The sequence below is a fragment of the Perognathus longimembris genome, chromosome 10, assembly GCF_023159225.1.
Source record: "Perognathus longimembris pacificus isolate PPM17 chromosome 10, ASM2315922v1, whole genome shotgun sequence".
In the NCBI taxonomy this organism is placed as follows: Eukaryota; Metazoa; Chordata; class Mammalia; order Rodentia; family Heteromyidae; genus Perognathus; species Perognathus longimembris.
The window spans coordinates 20,072,360-20,092,794 of NC_063170.1; the positions used below are offsets into that span (position 1 = coordinate 20,072,360).

At 53.2% G+C, this 20,435-nt stretch overlaps 1 protein-coding gene across 6 annotated transcripts in view; it reads left to right on the plus strand.

Moving 5' to 3' along the window:
• Kifc3 (kinesin family member C3) overlaps positions 1-20,435 on the plus strand; it is a 71,070-nt gene that overhangs the window by 22,027 nt on the left and 28,608 nt on the right. For 4 of the 6 annotated variants that reach the window (XM_048355488.1, XM_048355490.1, XM_048355489.1 and 1 more), the window contains exon 2: positions 20,061-20,265. In XM_048355488.1, the coding sequence (XP_048211445.1) occupies positions 20,061-20,265 (205 nt within the window). Of the gene's footprint in view, positions 1-15,779; positions 15,902-20,060; positions 20,266-20,314; positions 20,366-20,435 lie in introns of those variants that run through there. The other 2 variants (XM_048355493.1, XM_048355491.1) reach the window with 2 other exon arrangements.

A 20,435-nucleotide genomic window follows, 5' to 3' on the forward strand; every position in this document is an offset into this window, starting at 1 on the left:
TTAAGCAGGCGACCAAGGCCAGAAAGCCTGACTCACAGCTGGCCCCACGTGGCCAGGAGTTACAAGGAGTGGCGTCCGCTCGCCGGGTGTTTACCAGCTTGTGGCTCATGCTCGCTTGTTGTGATCACAGACACCCCAGCTTTCATGAATGGAGCTCAAAGCTGCTGGCACACCCCATTCTCTCCAGGGAGCCCTTCCAGGCTAGGGCCTAACCAATGGCCTATACCCTAGCACCAGGGGGTGGAGGGCTGAGGAAGGAAGGGGCCCATGAGTTTTATGATGGGGTAACCCAGGGGAGGACCCCTAGGAGTCATCTGACTTGAGAGGAGCTTGATACTGGGCATTCACTACTGGGCCAGCTGGGCAACATCATGCTGTAGATCACATTCCTCAGACACCAAGTATCCTGTCCACAATCAAGCATCTTCCACTATGAGTCCCAGCCTTTGTGTGGCTTGGGTAGGTTTGAACTGCAGGGTGGCTATTTGCCCAAGGCCCTGGTCAGGGAGTTGGGGGGGGCCTGCATTCCTCCCACAGGGTCTCGGTGGCCATGTGGGCAATGGGCTGCCCAATTCCCTCTGGGCAGGGAATTGATCTGATTTGTCCTGTTCCCAGCTGCCCTACTCGTGCCAGTCCTGCTTGGGGCTGAAGGGGCTCTCCTCCATGACCCTCCTGGGCTGCTGGAGATTCAAACCTAGTTTTCATTGACTGGTGGGTAGAGCCTGTCTGAAATTCTTGAACCCAAAAATACTTCAGAGGTTTTTTTTTTTTCCTTCTTCTCTGATTTTGGGGGTATATATAGAATGTCTTGGGATGGGCCTCAAGCCTAGATAGAAAACTCTGTTTCATACTCACCTTTTGCACATAGCCAGAAGGTAATTTTGTAATTGTCTGGACTGTGACCCATCCATGAGGTTTTGTGTGGGGTTTCCCAGTTGTGGCATCAGGCAGGTGATCAAAATGGTTTCGCAAAGCCAGGTGTGGGAGTGGTGGTCACACCTGTAATCCCGGCACTGGGGTAGGAGGTTGAGGCAGGAGGATCTTGGGTTCCAAGCCATCATGACCTACATACCCCGGTCTCAAGACAGACCAAAGTTTCAGCTTATGGAGGATTTTGGACCTGGGGTTGTTCAGTGGGATAAAGTTTACCTGGAAGCAGGTATGCACAGGGCAGAGGGACTTTGTGGGATGATAGTCTGGGTGTGTTTGGTGCTGAGACCAGGGTGGTTCCAGGAAAACCTGGATGCCAGTCACTTTCAAGGAGGCCTGCCCCCAAGTACTCTGCCTGCCTGCTTCAGGGACAGAGACCAGGACCCTGCATTTCTGCACCCTTTTCATCTTCCATAATTACAGATTTTTTTTTTTTTTTGCCAGTCCTGGGGCTTGGACTTAGGGCTGAGCACTGTCCCTGGCTTCTTTTTGCTCAAGGCTAACACTCTACCACACTTGAGCCACAGCGCCACTTCTGGGTTTTTCTATATATGTGGTGCTGAGGAATCAAACCCAGGGCTTCATGCATGCAAGGCAAGCACGCTATTGCTAAGCCATATTCCCAGCCCTATAATTACAGATTTTTCATTTTTATAACTGCAAGTAGTTTCCATCTGGGCATAATGGTGCACACTTGTAATCCCAGTCCTTGAGAGAATAAAGTAGAAGGAGTTCAATAGCTCAAGACAGTGTGGACTTCATCAATCCCTTGTTCTCTACTCCCCCACTCCCCCCTCCCCCGCCCACAAAGGAACTCCCAGATAGGTCTGTTTTGTTGTTTTTTTTTTTTTTTTTTTTGCTTGGGTGTAGGTGTAAACAGTACTGGATCTTGAACTTAGGGCCTCATGCTCTTCTTTTCATTTTTTCATTCAAGGCTGGTGCCCAACCACTTGAGCTCCACTTCCAACTTTTGGAGTCTCTTGGATTTGTCTGCCTGGGCTAGCTTCCGTGATCCTCAGATCTCAGCCTGCCTGAGCCACCAGGGCCTGGTTCTTTTTTTTTTTTTTTTTGAGACAGTCTCATGTTGTGTAGTTCTCCAGGCTGGCATGGAACTGTGATCCTCCTGCCTGTGCTGGGATTACAAGTGTGCCTTCCATGCCCAGCGCCTTCGGCACTGTTTGAAGAAGTTGTGGGCATAATGCCTCTTTCCCCTTCACTACCTCAATGCGTCCTTCCTTAAACAAGAAATTCTCTTTTATAACCAATGTACACAATTAGGATCAGGACACCGATGTTGAAACAACACCATTATCTAACCTACAGCCATCATGGATTTTTGCCAATTGTTCTAAGAGGCAAAAGGAAATCCAAGCTCGGCTGCTGGGTACAGTGTCCTTTGTGCCCTCCAATCTGGAGCAGCCCCCAAGGGTTTCTGTGTATAGCTTCCACTTAAGCATTGGAGAATAGGCCAGGCCAGTTACTTTGCAGAATGAGGGAGCCTCTAGCAGGACCTGGTACAAGGTGGCCCCTGAGCAGTGCCCTTGTATATTGAGCTCTCTCCAGGTCCTGGGTGGGGTGTGTGTGTGTGTGTGTGTGTGTGTGTGTGTGTGTGTGTGTGTGTGTGTGTGTTTCATCCTTCCAAGCCTCTCAGAGAGGCCAAGGGGCCTACCTGAGGTCGGTCAGCCAAAGAGGGGCCTGATTTTTATTCTACAGCGCTTTTCTCTTAACTGCTAGGCCACTGTGCCCTGCTCAGCTTTTTCTTGGTTTTGCAGCTGCAGGTATTGTGGTGGTCGTTGTTGTTTGGTGCTAGTACTGGTTGGAGCTTGAGCTTGGGGCCTTGGGATCTTGCTTGGCTTTACTGCTCAAAGCTGGCTCTCTACTACTTGAGCCACACTTCCCCTTCCTGCTTTTTGCCAACTAGTTGGAGATAAGTCTCAAACTTTTCTTCCCTGGGCCATGATCCTCAGATCTCAGCCTCCAGAGTAGCCAGGATTGTGAGCTCGCAGCCCAGCAGGGTTCTTTTCATTTGGTTTGGTTTTTTAACTCCTGGAAGTGTGAGGTCAGAGAATTGTCCTTAAAGTCCTTAGCGATCCCCTACCCATAACTTTCCCCTCTCCCCCACAAACCTTTCCCTGACTATAAGAAAAGGGGAATGGGTGAGCCATGAGCACTGTGGAGGGATTTCAGAAAATACACAGTGGGTTGTGGGTGGAAGTTCACTTAGAGCCTAACACCTCCGCCTCCTAATCCAGGTGGCTGTTGTGGGCTGGGCAGGACAATGCAGCCAGGTCTTCAGGTCCTGTGTGGTCCCTACCAGTGGCTGTAGCTGAAGCAGCAGAGGGTCCCCTTCCTACCCTGTCCCCTCCCAAAGCCACAGCAGATCAGAGCTTCCTCTCCCATGTCGGGCCATTCTCCTTCTGGAAGCCCTTCTGGCTTGACCAAGCCATCCCCCCACTCTCCTAGGTCCCCAGAAGCTATTTGGTCCTCTCTGTCCCAGGCTACTGTCTGTCTCTCTCTCTCTGTCATATCTGCCTGGCAACCCAGTCTTCAGTGACCCACTGTGTGTGGTATGTGTGCATGCGTATGCACATGTGCGTATTCCCTATTGGGTTCTTTCACCTAGTCATCCAGCTGCTCCTTATAGGGGACCTACTGTGTGTGAGGCACTGTGGCAGGGGTTGGGGGTTCAGTGGGAAGCAACACTGGGCCCTTCATGTCATGGGAGAAAGACCACTACAGAGCAGGACCTAGACGCACAGGGTAATTGCAGGTAGTGGTAAGGGCAGTAAAAGAATTAGAGAAAGGATGGGGGTGTGGGGTGGGGCCACTGACTGTCCACAGTGGCTCACAGAGGGGACAGAGGCTGAGACCCTAAGGCTGAGAAGCCAGCACCCAGACACAGGAAGTAGTGGGTGCAAAGGCCTGGTGACCCATGTGAGGGTCAAGAAGGAAGTCTGTGTGGCTGGAACTGAGTTGTGGTGGGGCAGGACATAGGGTCAGCTCTGCAGGGCCCAGTGGACCACAGTGAGGAGTTTGGATTCTGTGGTTAGCTCCACAGAAGCCACTGGGGCCTAAATAGCTCTTGTGATATAGCCTAGGCTGGCCTTGAAGTTGAGATCCTCCTGACTCAGCCTCCCAAGTATTGGGATTACAGGTGTGTGCAACCATGCCTGGCTCTCATAGATTCTTGACCCTGCCCTCCTCCACTGGGAAGTACTTCTGGGCCTGGCGTTTGGAGAACAACAGGACAAGACTGAAACTTAAGGGGGCCAACTGGGAGGCAGATTGGTAGCACCTTTTTGAGCCTGGCAGGAGTTATGGGAGTGAGTGTTTTCTGTAAGCATAGCAGTGCCATTGATCGGGCTAGCTTAGGAAAGCCTGGCAATGTCCATGCACAGGGCCTGCACACTGGAGTGCCAGGACGGGCTTTGTGAGTGGTGACTGCCATCGCCTCTGTGAGGAGATGGCGCTGAGGGACGGTGAGTTTGGGTTCTCAGGCCTAACTGTGTGACTGACCGCTGGAAAGCTGCTTCCCGGCCCTGAGTTCATTTGTAAGGTAGAGGTAAAGGCAGGATCATGGGATGTATTGGGTTGAATGAAGTCTATCTGGGACCTGGACATCTGATCTAATTTGGTAACAGGGCCTGTGTAGATGAGTGCAGAGGGCATTTTGGGTAAGAGACATTAAATGCAATACAAGTGTCTTTTTATTTTCTTTTTTTGTGTGCTGATACTGGGGCTTGAACTCAGGGCCTGGTGTTCTTGCTTATCTTTTCCTGCACAAAGCTGATGTTCTACTGCTTTGAGTCACAGCACCACTTCTGGCTTTTTTTTTTTCTGGTTAATTAAAAATAAGAGCCATGGGCTGGGGATATAGCCTAGTGGCAAGAGTGCCTGCCTCGGATACACGAGGCCCTAGGTTCGATTCCCCAGCACCATATATACAGAAAACGGCCAGAAGTGGCGCTGTGGCTCAAGTGGCAGAGTGCGAGCCTTGAGCGGGAAGAAGCCAGGGACAGTGCTCAGGCCCTGAGTCCAAGGCCCAGGACTGGCCAAAAAATAAAAAATAAAAATAAGAGCCAGTTGGATTTGCTTTCATCAGGCTGGCTTTGAACCTCAATCCACAGATCTCAGCCTCCTGAGTAGCTAGGATTACAGGTGTGAGCCACCAGCACCTGTTTCCACAAGTGACTACGCAGAGGGGAATTGGGGCAGAGAGTTACAGAGACAACACTGTGTGGGAAAGCCAGGGACAGGCGAGCTCCATTTGCAAGCTGAAAAAAATCAGATGCTTAGTAGTCCCAGGAGCTGGAAGAGGCAAGCAAGGACGCTGTCCCCTTAGACCTGCCAGGGGCAGCGCGGCCTTGCAGGAACCTTGGGTTTGGACTCCCAGCCTCTGTACCTGCTGGAGAGTACATTCCCATTGCAGCCATCTGGTTTGGGTCATTTGTTACAGCAGCCGCAGTGAACCTCATACACAACAATACACACAACGGCTCTGCAGCTCACCCAGCAAGTCTAGGCATTGTGAGTGCTATGGAGCCTAGCTGTTGTTGTTACCATTTCTCCCATCCCTGTCTTTAGGGTTCAAGAGGGGCTGTCATGGCTGCAGAGGGAAGGGAGGAGTGGCTTCTAACCCCCTGGCCGCAGTCTCATTAAGGGTGGGGTAGGGTAGTGGCCTGGGTCATGGCCTCTTAGTCCTGCTGGGAGGAGGTGGCAGCTCAGTGGCTGGGTCTTGAGACCTGGGGGTTCCCCCGTGTATCTTGGTTGTGAGGCAAGTAGTGGCTGCTTCCCCCCCCCAACACACCCTTGCCCCCCTCTCCCCATGTGCCATGCCTCCTGTGCCTCCTGGTGTGGCAAGAGCCCAGCCTGGTTTCGGAGCAGCTCGCCATGCCCCATAAACCTGTCTGGCAGCAGCATTCCTCTGGCATGGAGCAGAGCAGCCGGCTGTCACTCTACAGCCTGCTGGGGTTTTGTAAGACAGACGGGGACATCAGCTGCTCCCTGGGAGGGTGTGTGTGACTCACACACCAGCAGAGTGAAGCCCAGGTTTCCCCCGTGGCATCAAAACCCAGCTGTTTGAAGCCGATGGGTAGGTGGGGCTCCCAAGGCCTTCCTCCAAAGGAGGGAGGGAGATGGGCCTCTCCTTCCTGACTCCCTCCACGGCTTGTGGGATGGGGTAGTGGACAGCCATGGCGGCCTCTGTCCAGTTGGGCAGAAGACAGAAGCAGCCTAGAATACCTGGCTCTGGTGGGGCGTGGTGGTGCATGTCTGTAATCCCAGTTATGTAGGAGGCATAGGTAAGAGGATAGTCATTCAAGGCCAGCCTGGGCAAAAATTAACTTCAGCTCAAGGAAAGAGCTGGGGCCTTGTGATTCCTGCCTGTGGTCTACGAGGAGGTCATGGGTAAGAGGGTCATGGTACTAGCTAGCCCTGGGTAAAAGTAAAAGTAATCTAAGAAGAGAGAGGAAAAGGGAAGTGGGGGGCTGGAGGCACAGTTCAGGTGGTTGAATGCCGGCCTAGCAATGCAAGGCCCGGATCAAACCCCAGTACTGCATAAAACACCTGGCTCTGGTCTCTACTTCGGGCTGGCCACTTCAGCTTTAAGGGGACGTTCTGAAGACGTGAGGCACCTTTTCTGCCCTGCTGCCTGGCATCTTGAGCATATTTGTTGGCTCATTCCAGGTAGTAGGTCTAAGGGCTTAGATCCACTGGCCAGCGGGCTGGGCAGCAGTTACAGTCACTAATTTATTCCAGAATGGAGGTGGCTAGACCTTAGGCAGAAGTGGGAAGAATTCCTGAAGCCCTTGCCCCAGCTCAAGTTCAAGGACAGAGGTCTGTGTTTAGCAGAGGTGCATACCTGCGTCCAAGGCACGACTAGCTGCCAGTGGTCTGGGCAGCAAGGCACAGACTTCAAAGAGGTGCCAGGCTCTGCCTGTGTGTGCTGGGATGGGGCACAAATAGAAGCTCTGAGGGTATTTGGGAGTACTGGCATGATAGGCGAATTCAGTGTTGCCACAGGCAGCTTTGCTACAGGATGAGCCATGGCTGGCCAGAGTTGGAGCAGACTGATCTCGTCTCCCCATCTTGTCTCCCAGGCCCCCAGGGGTGGGCTCTGTAATGGTGTGTCACCTCCTTTTTAACTTTGAAGTCTGTGTCTCCAACCTTAGCTACAGCACCCACCTGGGCTCCCCCCACCCCCAGCCTGGCTGGGGAGGGGCTCAGGTTTCACTTTGGCTTCGGAGGGCATTCTGCAGGAGAGGCAGGACGGGTGTTGATGTGGTCCCAGCTCAGCCAGGTTGAGCACAGAGACCCTTGGCAGAGTCCCCAGGGCTTATGGAAGATGGTTGGAAAAGACAGACTGTGCTGGTTGTTTGGAGCCTCAAAATGTGGGCCCTTCTGCTCTGTGGCCTTAAGTTACTGAGAGTCCAGATGTGCAGCCCCCTGGAGTCCCAGCTGGGTCACCACTGACCCCCACCAGCTGCTTCCTGCAGGGTACCGTCACGGGGGAGGGAGGGGGTTTGGCCAGGCTCCTCGCTTGGCTGGGAGAAATGAGAACAGGTGACTCCCCCACCTCCAGCTCCTAGCCGCCACTTCCTGCCAGCACAGGCTCTAAAGAGCATACTTGTCCTCACCAGCTCAGGGCTGGACCTCAGCATTCTAGGGTGGATGTAGGACCCCATTTCTATCATTCCTTCCCACCCAGGCCCTGCCCCACTTATATCTACATTTGCATTCAATAGACTGAATGGCTGCTGCATGCGAGGCTTTGTGGCGGGCAGAAAAATAGCAAACAATGGTAATGGTGTTAATCTCCACTGAAATATATTCATCTTCATGTGAATACTATGAGTACTCACTTCTTGGGTGCTGGAAGGAAGGATTTAAGTAGCTCAAACACCTAAAGTACTTAGCATGTAGTACCTGGCACATCGTAAGTGCCCAATGAAGATTGCCCATTGATCAGCTGCCCCCATAATCATGATTCTAGTGCCAGAGGAGCTGAAGGGAAAGGAAAGCTTCTGATAGGGAGGTGTCAGAAGGACCTCAACTACAGGTGGGGGCTGTTGCCATGGAGATTAAATGTTAGGACCAAAGACAAGATGGCAGGAATGATAAACCCAAGCAAGAGGGTGTCTTAAAGCAGAATGGCTGAGGGCCAGACATACAAGAACCTCTGGCAACCATAGTGCAAGGACCCCATGGATGACCCTGGAGGCATAGACAGCAGGCGTTTAAGCCCTGGGCTGGACAGCCTGCTGGAGGCTGAGTGCACAGGTGGAAACTGTTTGCCACATGAGCACCTCATGGCAGGGAGAATGAGACTGGAGTGCCTAGCCCCCTCCACCTGGTGCTGGCAAGCATGCCCTCTGCCAGCCATCTGCCAGGCGCCATGTGGCTTTTCTGTCCTGGAAAGCATCAGGTCCTGTAGCTTGGCCTCGTGTCTCCTGGTCCCTGGCTCTCCTCCCTCTGGGCGCATGTTTGCAGAGCGGGAAGGCACCGAGCCAGCCTTGAGCAGAGCCTAGCTGCAGGGAATTGCCAACAGTGAGCAGGACACAGGCTGCATGTGAGCTTAAATCTGAACTATTGCCACCCTGGCATTTGGCAGGCCCATAGGGAGAACCCACAGCTGTGCCCTCGGAGATGGCTGGCCAACTGCAGTACCCTGCAGCTCATTCGTTCTTTTCTTTTTGCCAGTCCTGGGGCTTGGATTCAGGGCTTGAGCACCATCCCTGAGCTTCTTTTGCTCAAGGCTAGCACTCTACCATTTGAGTCACAGTGTCATTTCTGGTGTTTTTCTGCTTATGTGGTACTAAGGAATCGAACCCAGGGCTTCATACATGCTAGGCGAGCACTCTACCACTAAGCCACATACCCAGTCCCTGTGGTTCTTTCAACAGCAGGTGCCCCTAACAGAGGAGCCTCATAAACTCTGCCTCTTATTGGCCAAGTCTACGCTGCACCTGTGCCCTGGCTCACAGTTGTGTCTGGCCTGTCATGGCCTAAGGGAGGACTGTGCTTGTCTGTGTCCCCAGGCTGTCCCTGAGCTATGGCTACGCCAGCTGGTAACATACCTGGGAGCACAGGTACTAGGTATTCCTCACCCTAGTTTCTGCCAGTGTGGTGGGTGCACCTTGGCTAGCTGGGCTTTCCAGCCTGGGCCAAGTAGCCCCTGCCTGGGTGGACCAGGTTCCTCCTGCGCAGATTACATCAATCTCCCCAACCTCCCCAGCTCCACAAACACCCAAGATGATGAGTGATCGAGAACAAGGGTTTTCTCCCAGTCGACAGTGGGTGCGGGCACCTGTTCCTTAGTTATCTCCATCCTCCTTATCCTATTTCTGGAGTAGGGGTTCCCAGAGAGATGGCTGAGGAAGGTCTGGATGCTGAGCTTCCCCCCTCCAATATGAATCCCAGGGCAGAACCCCCTCCCTCATGGGTGTGGTGGTGGGAAGGCCATCAACCACACAGAGGATCGGGGACATGGTTCCTGCCACCCTCTCACACCAACCCCCTATCTAAACATGCATGGGCCTCCCCTTGGCCATTTTCCTAATCTTGTGCCTCAGTGTCTCCACCTTTACAATGGGGAGGTTAGCGCTGCTGCACGTGGCCTGGTGAGGATGAGTGGAGCAGCGATCATGCAGGTAGGGTGCATTCCAGGCTGGAAACACAGTGGTCTCTAGGAGGTGAGAGCCCAGCAGGGTAGAACCTCAGGCTGGCATCCCTGGCCCCGCCCATTCTGGCTGTGTTGGGGAGGAACGAGACAGGCAAACCCATGGACATGGGATGGATCCTCTTCCCTTCTTCCCTGTGGCCTGGACTCTGGCAGAGTCACATGCAGAAGGTTGAGACTTGCAGGAATGACTAATAGCCCAGAGCCGTGGGAGCCCAGTTAATCAGCAGCATCAAAACTTCCTTTGCTGTTTGCAAACAAGGGCCACCCCCAGAGGTGGAGCTCAGGCAGGGGAGAGGCCTGGTGTGTGGAAGGACAGTTGCAGAAGGGGTTGCAGGCTGCCCCCTAGCCCCTGAGGAATTTCCTTCTCAGGACCGACCGACTGACTGACATATAGCAAAAAGGCAGGGCAGGGCCAGGGCAGGAAGGCTAATAGGCCCAAGAGAACTGTCCTTAGCCTCCCAAGTAGAAATCCCCATTTCTCAGCGTGTGGTAGACCCCAGGATGGTGAGATATTGCAGGACCACCTGAAAAGGTAGCTGGGGGATGAAGACCAAGTAGGAAGTGTGGAGAGCCTGAGCCTGTGCAGGCCAGCCACCTGCCTGGGCACCCTGCCACCCTCTCTCAGATGGGCCTCTCCCTTGAAAGGCACCTTTCAGACATCTCTTCCTGAGTGTTACAGGAGAGCCAGCTAGGGTGAGAATTCCAGCCTAAGAGAAGTACTGTAAATTAGTGTGAAAAGTAGTTCTCATTTTTTTTAAAAAAGAGTAAATGTAATGCAGGCTTTCTAAGGGCAATCTGACAGCTTGTCCAAGTGTGAAGACCAAATGTTTAGGCTCTATGCAGAAAGATCCCATAGAATTGACAGCCCCCCCCCATTCTCCCATCTCTGTCCTGGGCAGCACAGGCCTGTCTGTGGGGGCTGACAGCATGGAGCAATGTTGTGTGGAAAAGTGGAACTATTCAAATTTGATCCTCATCAAATGTCTGGTTCAACCAGGGCCCAGGCACTGGGTGAAATGTTAATGCAGCTATTTAAAACAATGGTTCTTGGGTTAGGATCACAGGCAATCCTCAGAACCCAGCCTCCTGAGTAACTAGGATCTAAGGATTGTGGTTCAAAGCCAGCCTGGGCAGAACAGTCCCATGAGACTCTTATTTCCAGTTAACCAGCAAAACCCTGGAAGTAGATATGTGACTCAAGTGGTAGAGTGCCAGCTTTGAATGAAAAAACTAAAGGAGATGGCCCAGGTGCTAAATTGGAGCCCCGATGCCAAACAAAAACAACTCAGTCATTTAGATACTATCCCAATGTTGGCAGGAAACTGAGTTCCAGAGGAACCAAGCCAGACTTGAAACCAACATCTGCCTGGTCCCCCAAAGTCACTTCTTTTTTGGTGGTATGGAGGTTTGAACTTAGGGCCTTGTACTTGCTGGGCAAGTGCTCTGCCTCTTGAGCCATGACCTCAAGCCCTGTTTGCCTTCAGTATTTTTCCAATAGAGTCTCCTGTGTATGCCTGGAAAGGTCTGGCCCTTTATTCTCTTCTGATCTCAGGCTCCTATGTAGCTGGGATGCAAGGCACATACCACCATGTTCAACTATTAATTGAGATAGGGTCTGGAGCTTATTTCTGGGACAGCCTTGAACATCCTCCTCCTGATCTCTGCCTCCTAAGTAGCTAGGATTACAGGTATGAGCTACCAGCATTGGCCCCTAAATCTCCTTCCAACCAGCACTGTTTTCTCTTTACTGTGGAAATGATCTGTGCTCAAAGTTGGTTACCAGGAAGAAAATCTGGATGAATGACATGATTAAAGAGTGAGATTTGGTGGGGTGATGGACTTAAGAGATTTGGGGGGGGGGATCCTCTCTCTCTCTCTCTCCACACACACACACACACACGCACGCACATGCACACGCACACGCACACACACCCCTACCTGATTATAGTCCCAGCTACTTGGGAGGCTAAGGCAGAAAATCCCTTGAGTCTGGGAGTCCAAGACTAGCCTGGGCCAACAGGGCAACACAATGAGTCTGTCTCCAAACAAGAAAACAAAAAACACTGCTGGGAGTGTAGCTTAGTGGTAAAGGACCTTGGCACAAACCAGGTCCTGAGTTCAATTTGAAGCATCATAACTATAACCAAAAACCCAGAGAGAGATGAAAATGAGAGAAAATAGGAGGAAGGCCATTGGGCCTATTATAGGGAGAAGTGATTTACAGGAATTGAAGGCTGATGGGGGACAGAGCATGTGGGAGGAGCCAGTGGCTTCTGACTGCCTGGGAAGGGTGAGAAGGAAGAAGGGCCAGGACAGGCTTAGCTGACTGGCTTTTCCCACGGTCACTCTTGCTCAATCATTTTATTACCCAGTGCTTAAGTACATTATCTCCCCAATGCTTGCATTCCTCTCATTTTTTAGACTACAGGAGATGATAAAGCAAAAAAAGCCGGTGCTCACTTATCACCCACCGAGTGCAGGAGGGCATCTGCCAAATTCCTCAGGGAGCCAAAACAGGTTTTCATTTCCCCTCACCTGAGAGAGAATGCAGCAGCAGGGGATTCTGGGAAAATGGGGACAGGCCACCATTAAGGATTTTAAAGCAAGGTAGGCTAGCTCAGGGGAGATCAGCCTTAGGTCCTGCAGAGACCTCTTGGAAATGAATTGCTCTTGCTGTTACTGTGACTTTTAGAAAGTGGATTCAGAGGAAGCAGTTAGAGGACTGGAAGAGAAAGAGGTGAAAGGTGCTACTGATTGAAACAGCTACTGGCCAATTCTCGGCAGACAAGTGTTAGAGGAATTTATAGTTCAGCCAAAGGAGGTCCAAGATCTCTGTTTTTCATGGTTAAGCTGAGAACCCAACTCCTGTTTTGAGGGCTGGGGGTAGCCTGTCCTCACCTCACCCAACACCAGCTCTCTGCTCTGTGTTCAGGATAGATGATGTCAGGGCTACTGGAAGGCGTGGGTTTCAGCCAACAGCTAAGAGTCCAGATTACTTGCCACGAGGTTCTGTTCTCCAAATATTCTCTTCAAGAAACTTAGCGGGGAACAATGGCACATGCATGTAATCTCAGCTACTCAGGAAGGCTGAGACAGGAAGATCTGTTGAGGCTAGCCTGGGAAACATAGACAAGAACGTGTTAACCAGGATGGGCAGAAGGCAAAGCTTTACACAGCTGCGGGTGCTCCCTGTGGGGATGTTTCATGCATTTGCGTCTCTCCTGAATCCAACAGGACAGGTACGTAGCAGCGAATGTGTGTGACAGCAGGCCCTAGGACTGAGACTATTAGGCCAGAAAAAGACCCTGGCCTCCAGGAAGATTGAGAACTGCAATCCAGCAACAGGGGGCGCTACTTGCTGGTACCAGGGAGGTGTCATGACAGGTGATCACTAAGCCTGCTGGACCTGTAACACAGCTCCATTGGTCAGAGAAAGGTTAGTGGAGGCAGGTGGGAGTGGGGCGAGGGAAGAGGGTTTGGGGTAGAGAGAGGACAGACATTTGCAAAAACCGGAGGTCATTAACTGGCAAGGTAAATCATTGCAACTGGAAAATCCTGTGCTGCTTATCTGTGCTGGGCTGCTAGCAGAGTCAGACCAAGAACAATGTGGGGTTCCCCCCCCCCTTTAGGAAAAACTGTTCTCACGCCTTTGATTTCTTTGGTGGACACAGAGGTTAGGCATGTCAGGCCCTCTCATGGAGCTGTGGACCCCTCCCTGGGGGCCCAGGTGGAACGTGGTATGGAGCTCCAATGTCTGGCCCTCCCTGAGCGGGCTTGGCCTCTATTGGAAGTAGGCCATGAAAGTCAAGGCTCAGGTTGGGGTGTTCAGGTTGCTAGCAAATCCTCCACCTTCGCTGTGGCCAGGGGGGGAACTGGCAGGCTGTCTAGAAACTACCAGTGAAGTTTCTGGGATAGGGATGACCTTGGTGTTGACATTTAGTTCCTGGTGATATTGTGCAATCCTAAATGCTAATCACTGAGTGATTTCTTTTTACATTCATTTCAATCTGAACTTTTCCTAGAATTTACAGTGCTTTCTCATAACACCTCAGTTTTCTTTTTCCTTCATTAGTACCTTGATCTCAATCATCTTAATTTATAGATAGTGGTATTGTGTGTGTGTGTGTTTGCATACCCACTGTGGAACTCAGCTTAGCTCTGACACACACTAGGTTTGTGAATGAATTCCAAGGTCCAGTTCGCTCACTTCAACAAATTGGGACTGGATGGTCACTCGTAGAGTGACCCAGGTTAAATAAGATTGCATGTGTAAAGAGCTTATGCTGTGCCTGGCACTTGGTTAACTTTGAATAAATGGCATCTATTATGTGCACAAAAGAAAAATAAAGGAGGGCCGTATTAAAGTGTTGGCAGCATTTATCTCCAAGGGATGGGATTACAAAGAGCATCTATTACTTCTGTATGTAGAGAAGAAGAACAATAAATGGCATTATTAATTTAAAATTCTGCCTTTGGCTTTTCTGGGAGGAACGTATGGTTGAAGTCAGTGTTGCAATCCTCAAGTAAGACAAGGCCTCTGATCTTTGCACTGAAAACTTTTAAAGATCAAACCCTCATCTGCCCCAATCAATCAACAGGGATTTTTGTTTTCTTCTTTTGTGCCAGTTCTGGGGCTTGAACTCAGGACCTGAGTGCTATCCCTGAGCTTTTGTGCTACTTGAGCCACAGCTCCACTTCTGGCTTTTTTGGGGGTGGTTAATTGGTGATAAGAGTTTCATGGATTTTCCTGCCAAGCTGGCTTTGAACTGTAATCCTCAGATCCCAGTATCCTGAATAGCTAGGATTACAGATATTAGCCACCAGTGTCTGGCTCAACAAATAGAGATTTTTGTTTAGAAATCCTAAACAATTGTTGGTTAGAAATCTCAAGTCATTTTTGCCTTTATCCAGCCTTGCAGGCCTGTTGGGGACTGGGTGGGATTCTAGAGGGAAACTCACATGGGAGGGCTCCCAGTCCTTGCCTGGAACTAGAACTCTCCAGGGGCCAAATTCCAGGAAAGCTGAATTTCCAGTCTATGGGCCTTAGGAATCTCAGAAAATAGTCAGGGCAGCTGGGGGATGCTGACTGACATGCTCTGGCATTAGGGACATTGATGCCCAAGCCCTTGGCTCTTCTCTGGTCCAGATTCTTCACCACTAGCTGAGTGGTAGGCAGCCGGCTGAAGACAGGCCCACCTGGAGATGTACCACCTGCCCCGGCCTCTGCCAAGCAGGAAAGGGCAGGTGAAGCGCCCCCCCCCCCCCCCACTTATCTGGGGATCATCAAATTGAGCTGTGCTGGCTGCAGAGTTCCTTCTTTTCCCTCCTTCCGCTCGCTGGAGGGGGACAAACCCAGGCTGACTCAGTGCAGAACTAAATGCTGCCTCTGTTCGGGAGACAAAGAACAGAGTGGCTCCTCTTGGTCAGCTGTCTCTCGGCTGGCTGGGCCTGCTCTCCCCCGTGCCTCTTCTGAGCCACGTGAGGAGGTTGTTAAAGACAGGCTGGAAGCTGCTGCAGTACAGCAGTGTTTTCACAGGAGCTGGAAGGAATGTGTCACCTTACCCCCATCCCTGCTCTGGAAGGTGGTCAATGGCTGGGGGTGGGGTGCCACAGCGGGTGAGCGCATGTGTGCGCATTACATAGCAGAGGGAGTGCGTGTGCACCGGAGCTCGTGACAGCGAGAGCACCTGACAGGGCAGGGTGGGTGTGCACGGGCACTCTCGGGTGTGCAAGCCCGTGTGTGCTTAGAATGTCTGTGAGCCTGTGTGCCGGACACATGTGCCAATAGCCGCTGGAGTGCGTGGAAGTTTTGTACTTGGGCTTGAGGCCGTGCACTAGTGAGTGCACAGCGTTTCTTAAGGGATCGTCCCGGGTGGGCATGAGGGGGCCAGGCTGACAGCGAGCATCGCCCCGGGTGGGAATGGGGGGGGGCTGGCTTACAGTGAGTGCGAGGCCGGGCGCATGCAGGCGTGCGTCGGTGCTGCGGGCTTGCACTGCGCGGTGGAGGGGCGTGCGCCCGTGCTGCCGTTCCGTTGCACGGGGAGGTGGGGGTGTCGGGCCACCTTGGCCGGCGCGCCCCCGCGAGCGCGCGCCCCCGCCAGCGCCCCGCTCGGTTGCCATGGGAACGCGCCGCGGCTGGAGTTAATCATTTCCTGCGGAAAGTGTGCGGGGAGGGGCGGGGGGCGGGGCGGCGAGGCGGAGGCGGAGGAGGCGTGGAGCGGCCTCCCGCCTGGCGGGCCGGGCCGAGCCCCGGGCGCCGCGGGGACACGGGGATCCTGCCTCCACCGGGCGGTGAGTCGAGCCTGGGGCCCGACCGGGGCCGGCCGGGCAGCCAGGCTGCGCCGGGCCTGCGGTTTCCCGCGCCGTGCTCGGGACGGCCCTGTGCGCTGGACCCATCTGCCTGGACCGGCGGCGGGGGGGGGGGGGGGCACGGGTCGGATTGGGCCGGGACTCCCAGCCCGAACTCCCCTCCCCCGCCCTGGGCGTCGCCCAGCCCCAGCCGAAGACCTGGCTGGGAGCCGGGCGTGGGGGCGGCCGGCCCCTGCGATCGCGGAGCCGCGGAGGACCGGGGTTCGGCTGGGAGGGGGGTAGAGTGCAGCCCCCTGGGGGCCTGAGGGTCCCCGGCGCCGCCCACGCACCCCCTCTGCCGGTCTCCACCTGGGCGGCTCACCACACTCCTGGGGGGCGTCCTCTGGCCCCTTCCAGTCCAGGGCTGGGGCGTGCCGGCCCCAAGGTTGGGAGGGAGGGCCGCCCGGCCAGACAGTGGGGTACGGATCGCTGACAGCTGCTCCTGGGGGTCCCTGCAGGGGGGCCAGCCCAGAAGCCACCCCTTCTGCCCCCCCCCCCCCCCCGTGCGAGTTAGGGCAGAACTCTGGCTGGCCCTGTGAAGGGCCTGGTTCTGGGAGATTTTAAGGAGCTAGCTCTAGTCTTTACATTCTCAAGCACTCTGCCCACCCACCCCCAGCCCCAATCAAGCATCTCAAGCTTGGGGGGTCTTCCCTGGCTTTTCCTTTGCCCCCGGGCTGGGTTTGGACCTTGCCGGGACCGCTACGTTCCCCCTGTCCTTGATGAAGTAGCCTCTCCTTGGCAGGGACAGTCATTGGCTAGGAATGCAGCCTCAGAACCCAGGCTGTGGATTTGCAGTGTTTGGATGTTAGGGACGTGGGGTGGTGAGTTTTACAGAGGGCTTGAAATGCAAGTGCCCTGCAAGAGCTAGGACGTGTGAAAGCATGCCAGGAAAGGCTTATGCTGTCTAGCCCCCCTCCCTGCCCTCCTCAGCAGCAGTCTGTGGGTGACTTGTCTGTTCCCCACTTTTTCCAATGTCTAAAATCTGGGGTGGGGACTGGCTGGGGTTGGTGTTGATTACAGCTCTGCCATACTCCCCTAAACCCTTGGAGGCATCTGCCCTCTTCCCAGCTGCCGTGCCCTCTGTATTCCACCAGCACTAGAGTAGAGGCGCAGATGGAGTTCCTTGTATATCTCAGCATTGTTCTGAACAGAATGTGCACTGCCTAATCTTTATACCAGCCTTGTCAGGTGGAGTTCTTCACATTTTATACACAGAGATAATGAGACCCAGAGCAGCAAAGGAATTCTCCCGAGCTCACACGCGTACTTACAGCTGAGCCAGATTCTGGACCAGTCCTGTGAATCCTAGGTTGGTAAAAGTCCTAGGATACCAGGCCTGGCATCATGCAAATGAGGGGAGAAGGGGTCTCATTCTCTGCTTTAGAACCCTAGGCTTGAGAGCCCCTGATACTTCTGACCTTCACACTCCCCTAGTAGCTAAATTCAGCAGCTTTTTCCTCTCGGGATCTTACACACCCTTCCTCTTTCTTGTGGACATCTTCCTGGCTGTGTCTTCAACTTCCGTTTCTGATAGCACGGAAACATGGTTGCCCTCTGCTCCCGTCCAGCCTGCTGGACTGAGCTGATTTCTCCCCAGATCATCTCTGTTAGCCACTGAGCAACCCTGCCTGGAGCTGGGCCTGCAAGGCACTGTCTTTCTGGTGCTGTCCTTTGGCTTGCAAGGTTGGTTCTCTATTCGGCTCTCTGTCTGGAGCCTGGAATAGGGGTTCCTCCTCTCCCTTCTGTTTTTCCACTCCACATAGCTCTATTTCCTGGTGTTGGTGGTGCTGGGCCACATATTTGGTTTCGCCCCATCCTTTATTCCATATTCCTTTTCCTTTTCTCACCTTCCTCCAAGCTGGCTTCCTCAGTTAAGGAAGAGACCATGACCCCATTCTCCCAGGCTCAGCCCTGCAAGCATCAGACCCCACATCTTCTGACCTCCTGACCCAGACTTGGACTTCCTTGCCTCTCTGTGCTTCAGTCATTCTTGTCCCTCTGCCCATTATGTCGCCTCTACCTGTTCTAAATAGCAGATCCTCTCCAGATCTTCCTCTCTTTCCCATGCTAGCCAGACTTCCCCAAAAAGAAGGAAGTGGCTGCTTCCTCTGGCTCTCACCTGCTTTTCAGCCTTCCTAGACCAAGAAGCCTTTGACTTGCTTGGAATCCTTCACCCCTCTTAAACTGTTCCAGAGTTTTCTGTGTATGTGTGTGTGTGTGTATGTGAGAGCTTTGTGTGTGTGGGTGCACACGCATGTGCTGGTATGGGGGCTTGAATTAGGGACAAGGGCACTGACGCCGAGTTATACTGACGCCGAGTTATTTTACTCAAAGCTGGTACTCTTGGAGCCAGGGCTCCAATTCCTGCTTTTTGGTAGTTAATTGCTCTGGCAGGCTTTGAACCATAAGCCTCCTATCTCAGCCTCCTGTGTAGCTAGAATTATAGGTAGGCGTGAGCCCCTTGTGCCTAGCTTTCTACCTGTATTACACTTTGATCTGCCCATCCTCCCCTTTCCATGTGCCCTCTGGTGACTTCTGAGGACTCTGCATGTGCCTGGGCACCTGTCACCTTCCTGACCTTCCTTCTCCAGCTCCTCTTCCCACGCAGGGCAGGGAGTCCTCCCCCGGTGCTCCTCTTCTTGCCCAACCTTTGTTGATTGCATTCTTAACCTTTGACAGTGTTTTTGTGCCCAGCCCTTAGTTCTGAGTCTTGATGTCTAACCTGACCTCTCTTCTGGGCTTCAGAACTTTTTGTATGTTTCCTTCAGGACTTTCAGCTAATAAGCCTCTGGTGAGGCTGTAGCCCCAGGCTGTGGGCTAGGGGGTTAGGTGTGGTGAGCCCAAGCAGGCCAGAGGGAGGTAGGCCCTGTTCTGGCAGCTGATTTTTGCTGGCAGACAGGAAGTACTCACCTTAGTGAGCAATGAGGAAACTGGTCCACAACCCAGGTAGCTCCAGAGGAAGGATTTGGCTGCCCCCAATTTGTTTTTTTTTTTCTGTGGTGGTCATTTTACCATATTACTCAGGCTATCCTTGAACACACTTTATAGGTTAGGTTGGTATCAAATGCATGATCTTCCTGGTCCAGCTTTCTGAGTGCTGGAATTATAAACATGTGCCACCAGGACCAGCTCCAACTCAGTATGAAAACAACAGTCTGAGTTGCCTCTCAGACCTGACTTCAGTTCTGTTGTGGGTGCCACTGGCTGATACAGGATTATAGCTTAGTTTGAATACTTGCAGAGCTGCTTTGCACACAGTCGGTGCTCAATAAAGGCTTGTGCAATAAGGGGGAGGATTGTGGTTTGAGGCTGCCTGTACTATATAGTAAGACCCTGTCTCAGAACACAACCCCTTCCCCCCCCCAAATCTTGTGCAGTGAAGGCTGGCTTCCACACGGCTTTCTACTCCTAAAGTGCTTTCCACCTCACCTCCATTTCCACACCACCTTCTGGTGCCCGGCTCATATCTCCAGTCTCCACACCTCCTATTCACATTGTGAGGTTTGCTGACTCTTAGGTGGTATCTCTCTTCTGACCTGGAGCTCTGAAGCCAGCTTTCTCCAGATCAAAGAGGATCCCTGGTGGGTTCCTAGCATGAATCTTTGCATCTCACTCCTGGCAGGTTGTCTGCCCCACCCCGGGTGCAGAGTGGAGGCTACCCCAAGTGTGTAAGAGAATTTGCTGTGAATAAACCCAATGTAGTGCAGCCACGGTCCCTAAGGAGCCCCTCTTCAGTGCAAGCTAATGGAGCATTCTCCATTGGGCCACAGGCCTGGGTCAGAGGAGCGTAGAGGCTAAGGGTTAATTAAGCACGCCACAGAGTACAATTAGAAAATGCGATGTCTTAGAGAAAAAGAATTTAGACTTACCACTAGGGTGCTGCGGGCTCCTGGCGCTTCCTCTGTGGGGTTCTGACCTGGCATGTGCCCCTCCCAGCGATCTTGGTAGCACATGGCAGACATTCCCTAAGTCCACTTCAGGACTTAGTAATGAGCACCCTCACCATGAAGTCAGGGCCCATTTCCCTTTCTGAACCTAGGGCTTCCTGGGGGACGCTGGCCAGATCCTCTTCAAGCTCGTCTCCTCTTGCTCTGTTCCACAGGCTGCTCGGACCCCAGAGGAGGCCGCCGTGCCCCGGGCCATGGTCCCCTCTCGCAGGACGTGGAACCTGGGAGCCACGCCCTCGCTGCGGGGCCTGTGGAGAGTGGGCCGAGCCCCGGAGCCCGAGCTGGGGATGGCTCGCCCCGCCCCAGCCAGTCCGGCTGCCCGCCCTTTCCCACACACCGGCCCGGGGAGGTTGAGAACTGGTGAGTCCGCATTTTTAAAATGCCTCTTTATTTCCCTTCCTTCCTCCAGATCCCAGAGATGAGACTGAGGTTTCTCGGTTCCTAAACTCAGAGCTGTCAGGTAATTACAGGGTAGCCGGCAGCCCAGGGCTGGGCGGGCGTCCATCTCCCAGAGCTCCTACCCTGCGCCC